The sequence below is a fragment of the Leptopilina heterotoma genome, unplaced genomic scaffold (assembly GCF_015476425.1).
Source record: "Leptopilina heterotoma isolate Lh14 unplaced genomic scaffold, ASM1547642v1 Lhet_239, whole genome shotgun sequence".
In the NCBI taxonomy this organism is placed as follows: Eukaryota; Metazoa; Arthropoda; class Insecta; order Hymenoptera; family Figitidae; genus Leptopilina; species Leptopilina heterotoma.
The window spans coordinates 441,579-457,918 of NW_025110955.1; the positions used below are offsets into that span (position 1 = coordinate 441,579).

At 30.0% G+C, this 16,340-nt stretch overlaps 1 protein-coding gene across 2 annotated transcripts in view; it reads right to left on the minus strand.

The window, feature by feature from the left end:
- Positions 1-16,340, minus strand: part of LOC122502810 — a 69,457-nt gene that overhangs the window by 34,775 nt on the left and 18,342 nt on the right. For both annotated transcript variants that reach the window (XM_043613068.1, XM_043613067.1), the window contains exon 3: positions 12,911-13,185. In XM_043613068.1, coding sequence (XP_043469003.1) covers positions 12,911-13,185 — 275 coding nt within the window. The remainder of the gene's footprint in view (positions 1-12,910; positions 13,186-16,340) is intronic.

Sequence of the window (16,340 nt, forward strand, 5' to 3'; positions counted from 1 at the left end):
ACAAGTCTTTATGTGAATCATGAAGTTGAGTTGGATAATCTAAATCTACTTCAAGAATATATCCTTCTGGAGAATCATCTGGAATATTTAAGAAAAAGTCATTACTATAATTTTCTAACCATTCAAAATCTGTATAAGGCAAGCTCTCGCTCATAGAAGCACCATACTGATTATTTATATCGAAATACTTAATGTAAGATTCTGGTACAGTCAACTCTATGAATAGTGCCGCTATCAATAGTGCCACTTCTCCTCTTTCTCGCTCGAGCTCTATCCCCACTTTAGCGACTCTAGCACGGCTTCTGAATTTCGAGTTTCCCCTAAGAGAGAAATATACAAACAGTGGGGGTACTACAGTTCCAAGAAAAGTCGTAAACGCTGTGCAATTTTGCGGCACTATTCATAGAGCTGACTGTATTAGGGAATTAAAATCTTTTTCCATAAATCTATTATTAGCTTTCGCGTATCTGTTTGAGCATTGTGAAACTCCACCTCTTATTCCCTTTTCAATAAAAAGCAACATTTCTACATCTGTCAACAAATCAAGCTTTATGTCTGTGTACTTGAGCATAGCGTCAAATGCCAGTCCTGGGGCAGTATAGTAATGTAACGCGTCCAAGTTATAAGTTGTAAAACAAGTTTTTCTAAAATTTTCAAAAATGTCGGCAAGTAGTAAAACGTCAGTCTGTAAATACAAGTCAAAGTATTCTCCTATTGTTTTTAAATTAAACGTTTTCCATACGTTACAAGCATGCTCATAGTCTTCGTCTGAAATATGAGAGTCATTTAATTTAGAGTAGAAAGAGTCTTTTACTGGCAATTGACCTTCTTCTAATTTTTCCCAGCTACTAACATATTCGTAAGGAAATATTTCTTTTCTTGTTAATAAATTAAATTCGTCGACATTTTTACAATACTTTTTCGTAATTTTTTTCTCAACATTTTCAAGATAGGAGGATAATTTGTCTAAACTGCTTGGCATAAACCTAAATGAATCCAGAAATCTTAATACTACTTTTGTGCCTTTGACATATTTTGAAAATGAAATGTACTTTTCTTTGTTTATTGGTAACAGTTTTATTTCACCCTCAAAAGACGTTGCTAAAGCTTTAATAATGAAATGTGCATCATATCCTGACAAGTTGTGAAAAATTATGGGAACAACATGTGAATCTTTATAATTTACATTGCAACCTTGATGTGCCGGACCACGATATTTTCCCGTGAAATGACAATGATCACGGTGTTTAATGTCATCTTTTTCAAAAGGTTTTTCACAAATATGACAAACTGTTGCAGTATTAAATTGAATTTGTTGTAAAATAGTTAAATTTTCCATTGAAACAATATTGGTAAAATAAGTATTTGCTTTTTCAGCCAATTGTTTTAATTCAGCCATGAACCAATCAACACAATCTGGACCCCGATATGATTTAAATTCTGAAAGAGATTCGTCGAAATTGCAATGTACATAGAAAGCAAAACTTGTTGGGATATGTTTTTGGTATGTTGATGTGTTTGTGTGTGTACTTGCTATAGGTTCTAAGAGACTTTCAGTGTCAGCATACGCGACAAAGGGAACACTTTCTTTATTTCTATAGTTTTTAAATTTTAAAATTTTATCCTCTTCTTTAGGCAAAATTACTCGACACTTGTTTATTTTATCACAATCCACTTTATGATTATTAAATGATTTTTCGTATTTAAAATGGCATAAACATCTATCACAAAGTAACGTTCTATGACTGTTTTTTGAGATCTGTGAATTTACTAATCGAGATAAATTATTGATTAATGCAAAATGATAAACTTTGTTATTTTGAAAACTATTATCATCATCATCATCGTCTAAATCAATTTCAGTATTTTCAATCATTAACAAATGATAAGTAGATTCATTTGATTTGTTTTTACTTAAATAAAGTGGAACAATTTCATTCTTTTTATTCCTTTTATCAATTCCATAAACATTAATACTCAGGTTGTTTAATTTTTCAAATTTTGGAATATCGCTGAGAGAAATGGGGAATTCAAAATCATCAAACTTTAAATCAGTATCTTTAAAGTGAGGGTATGAACTTGTACGTTCCTTATTCATTTCAGCTGGATAACGTTGTGCAATGATGGACCATAAAAACAGTGTTTATCATTATTTATAACATTAATAACAGCTCTTTTATCAATTATAAACTTTGGCATTCTTATAAAAGTTGAGTACCCAGCCGCAAGAGGGACATACTTATTTATATTAACATTTAAGTTTATAATTTCTTTCAAAGACAAACCTGACTTTTTTTGTTAAAAATCATCAATCTTAACTAGAATCTTTTCACGAATTTTATGATCAAACCATTCGTCAAAATTTGTTGATTCTAAAATTTTTGAATTTTTAGTATTGAAATATTTAATATCTTCAGTTTCCCTACCCTCTTCTAGAGCACTAAAATTTGCTGCAAGAATAACATTAACTTTCATGTTTCCCGTCTTTTTAAATGCATTTTTTAATCGAGAAATAATCATTTTCTTTGCATCACTTAGAAAACTATCTATATTTTTATGTTTTAAATTTATAACTACACCTGTTCTAATTCGATTCTCAAAAGCATTCTCTAATTCTTCCCACCTGATCCATTTCTCATCCTTTTTAAATAAGCCCGTTCCTGTTCTTCTTAATTTCTTAAACTTTCTGCTGTTTGCTTTCAGTAGTCCAATAGTTGACAAAATCTTTCTTTTCTCTCCACATGACACGGATCCATTTCTTAACAATTTGTTCAGCAATCTAATGTTTTTTACACTATTATTTATTCAAAAATTTAATTCCTCCGTTGTAGTTTCTTTACCTAATGTTTTAAAAGCATCGTTCATAATTTTCACAAAATCTTTACAATAACTGGAGCTTTTATCAGTTTCCATAACTTTGCTTGCTTTGTTTAATTTATCGAAATTCATTTTTATCACTTGTATTTAAACTGTCAATTCTTCACTACAATGATTAACTCTGATCAGACTAAAATTGAACTTTTAACTATAGCGATTTTTTTTAAAACAAGATGTTTAAGCGCACTTGAATTTCACTATGCTTTGCTAATATGTTCATCAGACAACTAAAACTGCAAGAATGATTTTGTTTAGAAAAATTGCTCTCTTTATATACACAAGATATGACCTATTTTTTCCTTGAAGTTAATTATATATTTCGTAGAATTGAGGTATGATTAAAAGCTTATGAAAAGTACCGAAAATTTTTGTAAAAATTCCTTAGATAAAACTTAGTCAAAACAAAATAAATAAACTGTATAAAGCAGACCGGAAGCAATAAATCAAAGATATCATAAACAACAAGTACATGGGAAGAATTCCTTAGATAAGAATCTAATAAATAAGATATCAAATTACATGTAAAACAATAGCTTAAATAAAGACAATAATTCCAAGAAATAAAAAGGTATCAAATTACACGTGGGAAAAATTCCTTAGATAAATCCCAAACCAGAAGCAATAAATCAAAGACATTATAAACAACAAGTAAATGGTAAAAATTCCTTAAATAAGAATATATCAAATTACACAAGCAAAAATTCTAGGAAGTGTGACGTCATATCCATCTCAGCATCATGGTCTGAATCGCACCCTCACCCGTGATGTCATATCCGCCTCAGAATCATGGTCTGAATCGCACCCTCCCCCAAATGGTTTGAGTCTAGGCTGAAAGTGTCGGTGCAGGAATGTGTATGACGTCATTTCCGCCTAATCATCAAGATCTTACCCCCCCCCCCCCCAATGGTTTGAGTCTGGGCTAAAAGTGTCGGTAACATATCGGTGCAGGAATGTGTATGACGTCATTTCCGCCTAGTCATCAAGTTCTTACCCCCCCCCAATGGTTTGAGTCTGGGCTAAAAGTGTCGGTAACATGTCGGTGCAGGGATCTAGAGTTAGAACCGGCCCTGCCTATCTACTGACGCCGAGTCTTGGGGCGGTAATCATAGTCCCGACTTAAGCAAGGACTTAAGCTTTGCTTGATCAAGTCGGTCTTATTCGATTGAGTCGAGCTTAAGACCATATGTATTCATAGTCAAAAATAAGCAACTGCTTGGTAAAGGAAATGCACCTTAAGAATTGCTTGACCAAGCAAATGCTTAAGATGATCTTATTGAGCGTTCGACTTTTTCCGTCAATATTCTCTTGTATCTACCAATAAGCGATGGCAGATAGCTTATATTCATTAGAAAAAATGACGCTAATGCACATAAAATATCTTATAATGGAGAGGAGGAGGGTAAAAAAAACTTAAAAATATGCATAATATTTTAATATTTTTAGGAAAAAAGTTATAAAGTAAAAGGATACAAAAAATGACTACCAGAATGATGAAAAATTGAAATATTCTTTATTCCTGACGAAATATTATATTTAGATTCTAAATTTTTCTGTATTAAAAGATAGAAAAAATTATTTTAACTATTATTATATTGTTTCTAAAAAACTTATTCTGAGTCAGAATCAGTGAAATTTTACAAAAAATAAGGAGTATTTTTATAATCGAAATGAAAATAGTATATTACATTATAATGTTATTATTTAATGTTTCGGTAGACATTTTTAAAGTCCTTTAACAAAAGTTTTAAATGTAGGTTATGTCAACAAACCATTGTTAACAGTCTGGAAGTGAAAATAAAAAAGGTTAACAAAATTTTCAACGAAATTCCCGTTAAATTTTAAACTTATATTGCAACCCCTGCTTTAACAATAGACCCGAAAGCCTATTGTTGTCTAGGATTATAATTTTATGGCTTCAAAGGTTTACAATTTAAATAATTAAATTTTCAAAACAAAAAAATTTGAATCTGTGATGTTTTATATGATTACAAATATCTAAAATTCATTATAAAAAATGTTTAATTAAAAAAGTTATAAAACTATCTCGCAAACTCTAATTGTTACGTAAAAACGGATATTATTTTTGAATTTAGATTACAAGAATATTTAGCATACCTAATAAATACTTGTAAAGAATCTGAGTTTATGAAAAACAAATATAATATTAAAATATAAATATAAAAATTATTTTTAACATTAACAAAGAAATATTCGTCCTTCAACTTAATGACGGTCAGGCCATAAACATCACCGATAGCGACCCTTTTGCAGGTAATTTTTCCCAGTACAATTTCAGTGCTGAAACGCAGCAAATTTTTACTGAAATAGCACTGAGATCTCAGTACTAATTCCCCAGTACAATTTCAGTCCATTCTTCCGGTAGGGAAGTACGCTCGCTAAATTATTTTTTAAGAAAATGGCAATCGTGTTTCATTTGACAGCCGGCCATCTTTATTTACTTTTGTTCCTCGCTTCAACGCCTCTAGCGGACACTCGCGAAGCTCTGGTTTTTTCTCTGTCTCTCTCTTGCAAACAATATTTGCCTGCCCCGACATTTGATGCACGAGCGAAGCGAGTGCTTCTGGTCGGGGGCAGGCACGAAAAAAAATGTGAAAAAGATAAATTAATATTATATTTTCAAAAGAATTTTCCTGGTGGTACAAAATTAATTTTATGTTTCTAAAATTCTAAACGCGTTCTAATAAACACAATTTCATTATTTCTTCAAATTATTAAAATTTTATTATAACATTTTGGCACGTATTAAAAAAGAAATTAAAAATTGTTTAATTATTTTATTTTTGTTTTTAATGTTTATTAAAATAAGTTTTGAAAATTATTATATCAGCAAAAGATTTCGTTTATTTCAATATTCAGAGCTTGTGGATAATAAATTTATAAAGTATAAAAAGATTTCTTGATAATTTTTTTTCTCATTTTATATTGCGATAACAATTAGTCGTTAAATTGTCATTGAACTCGAAATTTTCTTATTTACCGACAGTGGTATTTTTACCGACAGAGAATTCTTTTACTCCCGCTGTAATAGAGGTTGGGTATGAAAATCAACCAAAGCACAAATGTTTATTTGTAACTCATAAGTTGATTATTATTATTCTTAAGGTGCACAATAATTAATAGAATTTAGATTAAGTAATCTAGGAATTTAAGAGTATTATTTTAGAAATTTGTATTAACAAAACAAAGAGGCACTCGAGCATTAGAGAGACTCGGGGTATAACAAAGACTTGATTAGAGAACTAACTAATTAACTTAGTAATCCGATCAACAAACTTAAGATCCTAAAATTTAATATATATCTGCAATTAATATCTGATTGATAGTAAAAGAGAAGAGAAAACAAACTGTTTATAATAAAATTCAGAAATTTAAATCAAAATACAATTATAGAATATAACATTAATTTAAAAAAAAAAAAAAAAAAAAAATTTAAAAAATAAAAAAAAGTGAAAAGTAGTAGGGAAAAGGGAGGAAAATATGTATATAAATAATTTAAATAATATATCGAGTAATTAAATTATTCTTTTTCTTTATTGTTTTAAGTTCTGCGTTCGATCACGTATCTGTACTGTTTGATTCAAATGAGTCAAACTTAATCGATATTCTAGTGACTTTATCCTAGTTTTTTTTCCCTTCCTAAATACCTTGCAGCGACAGGAATACTAAATAAATTCACTTATAGAAAGAAACAAGAAAAGAAAGACAAAATTAATTTTTTTTTCTTTTTGTCAAACAAACCATCTCAACTCCCTCACAGCACCGGGATATTCAGGATATCCCAGAGACGTCCTGGGGATATCGATTTGTTTTCGGAAGTTTGGATATCCCTGGATTATCCTCTGGATATCCATGGACGTCCCTAGGATATCCCTGAGATATCCAAACTTCCGAAAACAAATCGATATCCCCAGGACGTCTCTGGGATATCCTGAATATCCCGGTGCTGTGAGGGCTACTAATATACCAACTTAATAAGGAGGATTTTTGTATGACAACAGAAATTTTTTATCTGATTTTTTTTACCCATCTCAACGAAAGTCTACATCACGATTCCGCCATACCATTAGGAGGTCTCTCACAACGGCGCCTCCCATGCAGCCAACGCTATGTGGAAGAATAACAAATTAAATTTGGTGTAATCAGACACCCCAGTCCGACTCCTATGTATTTTGAAGGAAAAATATGTCAGCTTAGTGGTTTGCGTTTTCATGTGCCAAAAAGTAACACGTGATGGCGCTGTTCTCAACACTCGCTCAAAATTCACTAAAGCAATAGAAAAATATCATAGAAACGAATAAATTATTTGTTTTTATAATGAAATCTTGTTGTTAGTGATGTTAAAAATACACGATAAGAAATAATATTGTATTTTTAACTCATAAAAGATGATAGAACAATTGAATAATTAGTATGAAAATACATAAATGTGTTGTACAATAAACTGATGACTTTCGTTTAAATCGTTTAAATTATCAGATAAACTGATTTATAATAAAAGTTAAAGGAAAGTCATAGATAAATAGTATATTTAAAATAAAGAAAACAAATTTAAATAATATAAATAGCATTAACCCTCCGTCACACACATGAGAAAATATTCCGACCTTACACACGTTCAGAGGGAATCGCTCACCACATTGTAAAATAAGCAACATTAAAACATAAACAAAGGAATCAACAAAAATTTAGTTTTAACACAAACTTACAAATTTGTAGTAAATTATTCTAAATTATAAAATTAATCAAATTAATTTTCGGTCTCAAAAATAAAAATTAATTACACGAATGCACATCTTCAAAGAAATTCCACTCGACATGTAAAAATAATGTAACATTAACAAATAAGCAAAAAAATCATTAAACAATTTATTTTAATTATATTTATAATATAATTTTGTCATCAACCAACAGTGGAACAAAAAATGTTTTTAAAACTTGATTTTTTTATTTGACATAACCTCACTTTTTCGAGTTTCTTCTGGCTTTGAAGCTTCATAATTAAATATTAATTATGTTTAAACTAAATGTTTTTTTAGAAATGTGTTGAGGAGTAAATTGTCGAAAGGTATAGAAACTGATTTTATTTTGCAATGAGGAAAACAAAAGTTATTTAAAAAATACTGAAACCGTAGAGGGAATCTCTCCCTAGGTGTGTGACGGAGGGTTAACTTTAATCCATTTTTTTTATTTATTATTTGAGATGAAATTTTACTCAAGACAAAAACAAACATGAACGTATACAATGAATAAAAAATATAATATTAAATAAAAATTTAAAAGTTTTAAACTTTTTTTAAAATTTTTAAACTAAGGCAAGCTTTGCCGGCTACTTATTAAAAACATTTTCACTTTTTAAACAATATGCTCTTTTTACAACATTAAAATAGTTTTTAATGTTAATACTTTTTTTACTTTCACATTTTTTTATAAAATTTAGTTGAGATTTCTAACCGATTTCAACACAACAAATACAATAATGAATGAGGTAACGAATATTGGTGACGAGTAGTGAGTACTGCGCCATCTCGAGGAACTTTTTTGCACATTAAAGTGCAAACCACTAAGCTGACTACTTTCTGGGAAAGACGGACAGGGGTGAATCAGATAAAGTTCAAAACTACCTCCACTTACCAACCCTGGTATAACCTCCAAAGTAACCTCAAACACTATAAGAAAACGCTATATTAAAACGAGACTGAAACAAAACATTTATTACGAAAATTACTGTATAACGTATCTAGAATTGGCCTGACTTGTCGAAGCCATTAAATTAAGAAGAAGAAGAAGAAGCACAAATGTTTGACTTTCTGCTGCGAAATCGCAGAGGGAAGTACGTACTTTCGACCGAGGTATGAAGAAAAAAACATTTTTATTTGGCCATTGTCTCTCTTAAACGCCAACAAACGACAGAACGAATTTTGTTTAAAAAAAGTTATTGTAAAATGAATTTTTTGCAACTTTTTGAACAAAATCTTTTTTTCCTAAACCAATTAACTAAAAGTGCATACAAAAGGGGTGAAACAATTAACTTTCGTTTGGAACTACAAAATTTTTTAAAATAGTATTTTTTAATAATTATTTAATATTAACAGTTTTATTTCCTCATATAGGGTGTCGATTTTCTAAGAATCAATTATTTTTACAAATTTTCAAGTATAGTGTATATATAATATTTCAACATGGGGAACAAATTCTCCGGATGTATGTGTGTAGATGCATTTATTTGGTAGACACATGTTTAAGGCCAAGTCGAAATGTTTTTTCAACATTTCGATGAAAAAAAATACTTTTTATTTCTCGTGAAAATTTTATAAATTTTGAACCTTTTTTTTAAATTATTAAATTTTAATTATTATTAAATTGTTTTTAATCAAAAATCTTTTCATTTTTATTATAAATATTTATAAAAAGACAATAAGTAATTGCTTAAGTCATGTAAAACGTTGACTTAAAATCATAACCTCAATTCGTTCAAATAAGTTCACCGGCAATGTCAAATAAGATCATCTTATTTGACTATGAATACTTGGCATTCTTAAGATGGGACTATGCATCTCAAAGTCAAAGCATTTACTTTATCAAGCATATGCTTAAGTTGCGGCTTAAGGCAATGCTTATTGCACGACTATGAATTTAGGTGGCAGCTTAAGTCGCTGCTTAAGAAATAAGTATCGACTATGAATACCGCCCTTGGATGTATAAATTCGAAGTCTTGAATATTACACAACCAAGTCCTCGACGTTCAAATCTCCCGCTCAGATTATCTCACGTGCCGGAAAAATCCCAGGCTAATGGAGCGTTCAGACCTCTGCAGCCTGTCTGTCTGCCTGCAGGTTGCCATGGTAACGTACAAGAGTAAGAGAGTAAGGAAATTCAAATTTATTACACCTTCTCCCTTACTCTTATTGCTTCTGGCTGCGCAGCCAGGCAGCCTGCAGAGGTCTGAATGCTCCTTAATGGGCGCGAACCAAGTACCCTTGGTTCTACAGCGTCCGCCGAGCGAGGCATTTATCCGACTGAGCTAATCTGTCGGTCATTAAAAGTTTACTATTAATTTGTAAACAAATTTTTCAGTAGATTTTTGGAAAATTATTTAATGAAAAGTGAAAAGAAATGAAAAGAATTAAATGAAAAAAATTATAGAAATAAAATAAATTAAATGTAATTAACAATTTAATTCTATTGCGGAATATATTAAAGTAAATATAATTAACACTTTCATTCGATTGGAATAAATTAAAGTATAGAGAATTAACAATATAATTTAATTGAAGAATTTTAATTAAATTTAAAGAAATTCAATTCAATTAGAACAAATTAAATTAAATAGTAAAATATAAATAAATTTTTTTATTGAATCTTATTTAATTAAAATAAAACAATTAAATTAAAAGGAATAAGATTGAAACAAATAATTAAAACTTCACCCGATTGATCTAATCTTGAAAAAAATAATCTTCATCATTAAAATTTTACTCCATTTGAAAAATTGTGTTTTATTTTTATTTCTTTTTAATTTAATTTATTCTAATTAAATAAGATTCCTAAATAAATTAAATTTTTTATTTTAATTTAACTTTTTTTATTTGAATTAGATTTTTCTTTTTAATTTAATTTATATTCTTCAAATTTAATTGAATTGTTTAAACTCTAAATAGTGTTAATTAAATTTGATTTAATTTATTCCACTTGAGTTAAATTTCCTAATTGAACATTTAAAATTTTACCTAATTAAATTAAATTGTTAATTCTTTCTAATGTGTGAACAATCTAATACTATAAATTAGATTTTAAATTAAAAAAATTTTAAATAAATTAAAAATTTTATGTTGCTGTTCTAAAATATTTATATATTGATAAATTCGTAATTACAATTATTACAAACAATTTTGCACTGGATATATTTGGTCATTATTTGAAAAAAAATTGAGAGACATAAGACATTAGTAAATCCAAGTATCAGATTAAGTATATCGGTTTTTCATTTGATGAGGGTCACTATCTCTTCTGGAACATTAAACTCGAATGCACATCGGAAACCTCAGTTTTTTATCATTTTACAATCTTCCGATAAATTATATTAGTTTTTAAACATCTGGATCCACTAGTTTCATTTTCTTCCACTTTTAATTGAATTCGTCTAATTTAATATTATTTCTATAATTAGGGAAGTGTTGTTAGAGTTGGGCATAGTTTTGACTTTTCTTCATAACTTCCCCTGTAGAACGAATTTCGAGATTTCGCGCATATTGTTGGAAAGATCAACTCAAATGCAATGTTTTTGCTGAACATTGTAAAAAATTTGACCAAAAGATTCAGAGTTATAAGCAATTTTTAAAAAAAATGTCAGAGTTGATCATGGTCGTTAGAGTTGGGCCACTGTAGAAAATCAATGAAATATTTAGGTAGATGATTAAAAATGACCTTCAAATGATAGAATGACACTTGGGAATGAGGAAAGGAACCATGAAATTAAAATAAAATCCCATATTATGCATTTTCATATAACTTTAGATAATTTATTTCTCATGAACGAAATCCAAAATTGAAAAAATGAAAAAAGGTTATCAAAAAATTTTTTTTTCTCTTTCCAATGAAAATGGAGTTCTTAACACCTCTTTAAGTAAAAAAATAAATTTCTGTTGCAAGTACGCTTTGTAATTCCAAAATTTTCCTCATGGCCCAACTCTGACTCACGCGTCGTTTTGCGTCATAGGGGCACAGAACACAAACGCGTTACACAAACACAAAATTACTTTACACATTTTCTCATATCATCTTAATGAACAATTTTTGTAAACTTATTTTGTCTTTGGCACATTTCTTCTATATTTAGTTCTCTTTTTTTGACACCACAAAAAAGTTTTTGCTGAGCCTACATCACAAAGTGGTACGATAGTCAAGTATAGGTTCATATACTTAACTGCGACTCATATGAAAAGATGGCTGACATTAGTAGCAAGAATTTTCGTAAAAAGATATATGGCGCTAATGCGATAAAACAAAATAAACGCGGTGGCCCAACCCTAAACCCTGTCCAACTCTGACAACTCTCCCCTATTAAATATTTATAATTTATTTTATTTCTATTTATCATTTAATTTTATAATTTTATTTCTTTATTTATTTCTTTATTATTTTTTCGATTTTTGTTTCGGGAAAATATTAATAGTAATAAATATATCCGATTATATTTTTTAATATCGATTTAAAATTGTTTTTGTTTATTTAGAACAATAGTGAGAAGCTAATTATATTTTTTCCTTTGCAAATTTTATCTCACGATCATGTCTTTTTTTATTTTTTAAATATTTTATTTTAAAGATCTATGCGAAATTCTGCGCGCATAATGATAAAGTATAATTGATGGAAATTCCATCTTTAGAAGTGTATAGATTGAATTAGCGTTTTCTCTAAATGTGATTCACGATTAAGATATCAAAAGGAGAGCCACGCCTTCTCTATCAAAGACTTAAGAGAGTAAATTTAAAAATTTGTAGGTGTGCATATTAGACACAGTTAAATGTATTGACCTGTAAGAAATTTCACATTGGCATTGAACTTTCTCCGTGCGGCTCCCCCTTTGCCCCTTCTTTTTTTGCCAAAACTTGTTGAATCGCTGATCGTTTCAGGTGAGTATCCACCGGCTCGCATGAAACTAGGTCAGCATTGGTTGCTCCATTAATTAACAAAGATTAGCAAAGGAAAAGAAATTAACAAAACAGATATATGCTCTCAATCATGAAAATATTCAATTTTCAAAGAAAATAATTAACTTGAAAATTAGAATTGATTAAAAAAATAACTATCCTTTTGTTTCGAGAAAATGTGGATATTGTAAAATTGTTTCTTTTTTATTGCAAAAAGAATGAAAAAGTTAAAGTAGAGATGAAGAGGAAGATGAAAAATATGGCGTTAAGTTTTGGGGGAAAGGAAAAGGAGCAATTTAGCAAAAAAAACAAGAAAAAGGAAGGCCAGTAACGGTGTGTCTTGAATTATGTTGGAAACTTACTGGAACAGTGAGCAGAGTAAATTCTGACCTCTGCGAATCTCTGACTATTGATGCGAGTGCTGTTATTGCGGACATGTTTGACAATGCAAGGGCCACTAAACTCGATGCGAGATGAGCTGTTGAAAATCCTGAACTTGATTTACTTGCAAGGGTTGCAACCACTCCTAATGCACCGGAAACTAGAGCACTTGCACCCGCCCAAAGACCAGCTCCCGTACCACCCAATGCCGCTCCATGAACTAAGACTAGGATTCCAAATACGACTAGAACGACTCCTGAAAAAGTAACAAAAAAAATTATATTTAAATTACACAATCTATATTAATAACACAAGCCTACAAATTTCAGACCCAGAAACGGGATGAGTCATTTCCGATGTAATTTGTCACCCTGAATCCAAAACTGGCAGCGAAATTGCTCTATCACGTCAGGATTCTGAGATATTCTAACCTAAAAGAGTAAAAAAAGGCCATTTTTGGCAACATTCGACTCTCAATAAAAATTACAAAAATTTTTTTTATCATTGGAACAAATTTTAAAAGAAAGTACAATTATTCACCTTTCAAAATATTCTACACCCGATCCGATCCGACTTTTTTTCACTAAGGTACAACAATTTAAAGTTTAGGTTACACGACCTAAAAACTGAAAAAAGAAGAAAAGAATAATTGGAAAGTACTTTAACTTAAGCATCTGATTCTTAATATTTTGGGATCGTTGATTAGAAAACCGATGTCGGATTTTCAAAATTCAAAATGGCGGATCCAATATGGTGGCTGTCAAAATAAAAAATTGATCGGATTCGCTTGAAACTTTTTACTCGGGGGTTTTTGAGGTCGCTAATTACGAATCCGATATCAGATTTTTGAAATTCAAATTGGCGGATGAAATATGGCGATATACTTTTAAAAAATTTAACGGATTCGCTTGAAACTCCCCAGGCAGAAAAGTTGGAGGTGTGTCAGCACTAACGACCGGCATGGTACCGAACCGGTTGTAAAGTCGGACTTATGCCGGTACCGGCAAAAAGGTACCGGGCCGGATATGAAATAAATACCGGCCCGGTGGTAAATGTGGATTTGTACCGGTACTGGTAGTGTGTACCGGGCCGGTTGATTAAAAATATCTGGCCCAGCACCGGCCCGGTACTATAATTTACTTCTGTTTATATACCGCCAAAGAAGATTTGCCGGTGATAATTTTTTTACCGGCCCGGTATTGTTATTTGGGTCTTTTTTTTACCGCCGAAGGAGATTTGCCGGTTATAATATTTTTACCGGCCCAGCACCGGCGTAGCACCGGGCCGGTACTGTCATTTCGCTCTGTTTTATACTGCCGAAGGAGATTTGCCGGTGATAATATTTTTACCGGCCCAGCACCGGCGTAGCACCGGCCCGGTACAGTCATTTCGCTCTGTCTTATACCGCCGAAGGAGATTTGCCGGTGATAATATTTGTACCGGCCCAGCTAATGTTAAACTAGCAGAAAAAGAATTAAAGAAGAGAAAAAAATTTGAAAATTAATTTATTAATTTAATTATTAATAATAAATTAATTAGTTAGTTATGCCGGAAATTATATTAATACCGGGTAGGTTGTTTATTGGTGCCTGCCCGGTATCTAGCCGGTGAATAGGGCGGTTATTATTATTAGGCCAGTCGGTGAGTGCAAAAAGTGCACATAAGTGCAACCTGAAAAGTCAAAGCAGTTTCTTGTAGTTCGAGGGCCCCAAATAAGAGCCCCATAGTTTGCACCACATTTCCGGTTGCGAAAAATGGTGTAAACAATCGCCAAAGTTCGAAAAACATGGTTTTTCGATGACTGTTGCTTCCGGTTAAATTTTAGGGGAAAAAGTTGTGATTGAAAGTTATAGAGCTTGGAAATAGCTTTCAAATGATTGGTCGCAAGTTAAAAAAGCTTAATTAGTTTAGTTGCAAATGAATTTAAACCATTAAAAATAGCACTTTTTTAATTGTTTAATAACTTTGTTAATAATTATCGAATTTGTTTCTAACATCCCAGAAATATTCCCCTTGCGAGGCTGAATAAATCCCAAAAAAAATCAACTTGATCGGGTAAATAGTTTATGCATAATTCCATTTGTTAACTAAAACATATAATTTTTCAACGGAATTTCCCCACTTTTGGACCTGCGAATTTCGTTTTTTTTTCTTGGCGAGTACAGTTAAGGAGTTTAACTTTAATTCCATTTAAATGGGAAATTGATTTTTTTTATTTAAGTGCATAATAATAGACGTTAAAAAAGGGTATGTTTTTTTGACATAAACAAATAGAATAACTCGGCCAATTTTCACTTTATCGATTTCGTGTAAAGGGCATTTGATTTCATTTGTTTTCACAAAACTTTTCCAAAAAAAAAATCCGATCTAACTTCAAGAGGTGGAGAGTTAACTTTTTTTAAAAAAAAAATTCCTGACAAGTTAAATATTAATGTTTTTTATTGAAATTCGCACCACTTACAGTTTGATACATGTATTTTATGTAAAAAAATTAAACATAAGGTTTTGTGCATTTTTTTTTAATTTATAACAAGTAAAAGTAAATGTATCCATTTTTCAACCTCTGAACGGCGGAGTGGGGGTACTTGCAAAAATGGCCATAACTTCGTTAATTATTTACCGATTTTTATCTTTCTTTTTTTAATTTGATGTATTTTTTTACGCCGAATCCAAAAATGATTTTATATGTTTTCAAATTACAATATTTTTAATAATAAAAAAAAAATTTTTCAACAACAAATTTTTAATTATTATTTATCATATTTGACAAAAAATTCTTTTCGTACATATTAAATTTAATTTAAAATTAAATTAAAAAATAAATTAAATTAAAATTAAATTAAATTAAATTAAAATTAAATTAAATTAAAAAAATTTAAATTTAAATAAAATTAAATAAAAATGTTAATTAAACATTAAATTTAAAATAATATTATGACATAAAAAAATTAAAATTAATTATATATAAGCTTGTAGCATCAGGTACACATATGCACGCCTGTTCAACTATCAATACAACAATGCTACACACTTATAAGTAAATAATTTTATTTTTTTTATGTCATAATATTATTTCAAATTCAATGGAATTATATGTACGAAAAGAATTTTTTGTCAAATATGATAAATAATAATTAAAAATTTGTTGTTAAAAAAATTTTCTTTTTTATTATTAAAAATATTGTATTTTGAAAACATATAAAATTATTTTTGGATTCAGCGTAAAAAAATACATCAAATTAAAAAAAGAAAGATAAAAATCGGTAAATAATTAACGAAGTTATGGCCATTTTTGCAAATTTGAACAGCTGAATTCAGTTGTGGCGGCGAGAATTACGCTCCTCCGAGTACCCCCACTCCGCCGTTCAGAGGTTGAAAAATGGATACATTTACTTTTACTTGTTATAAATT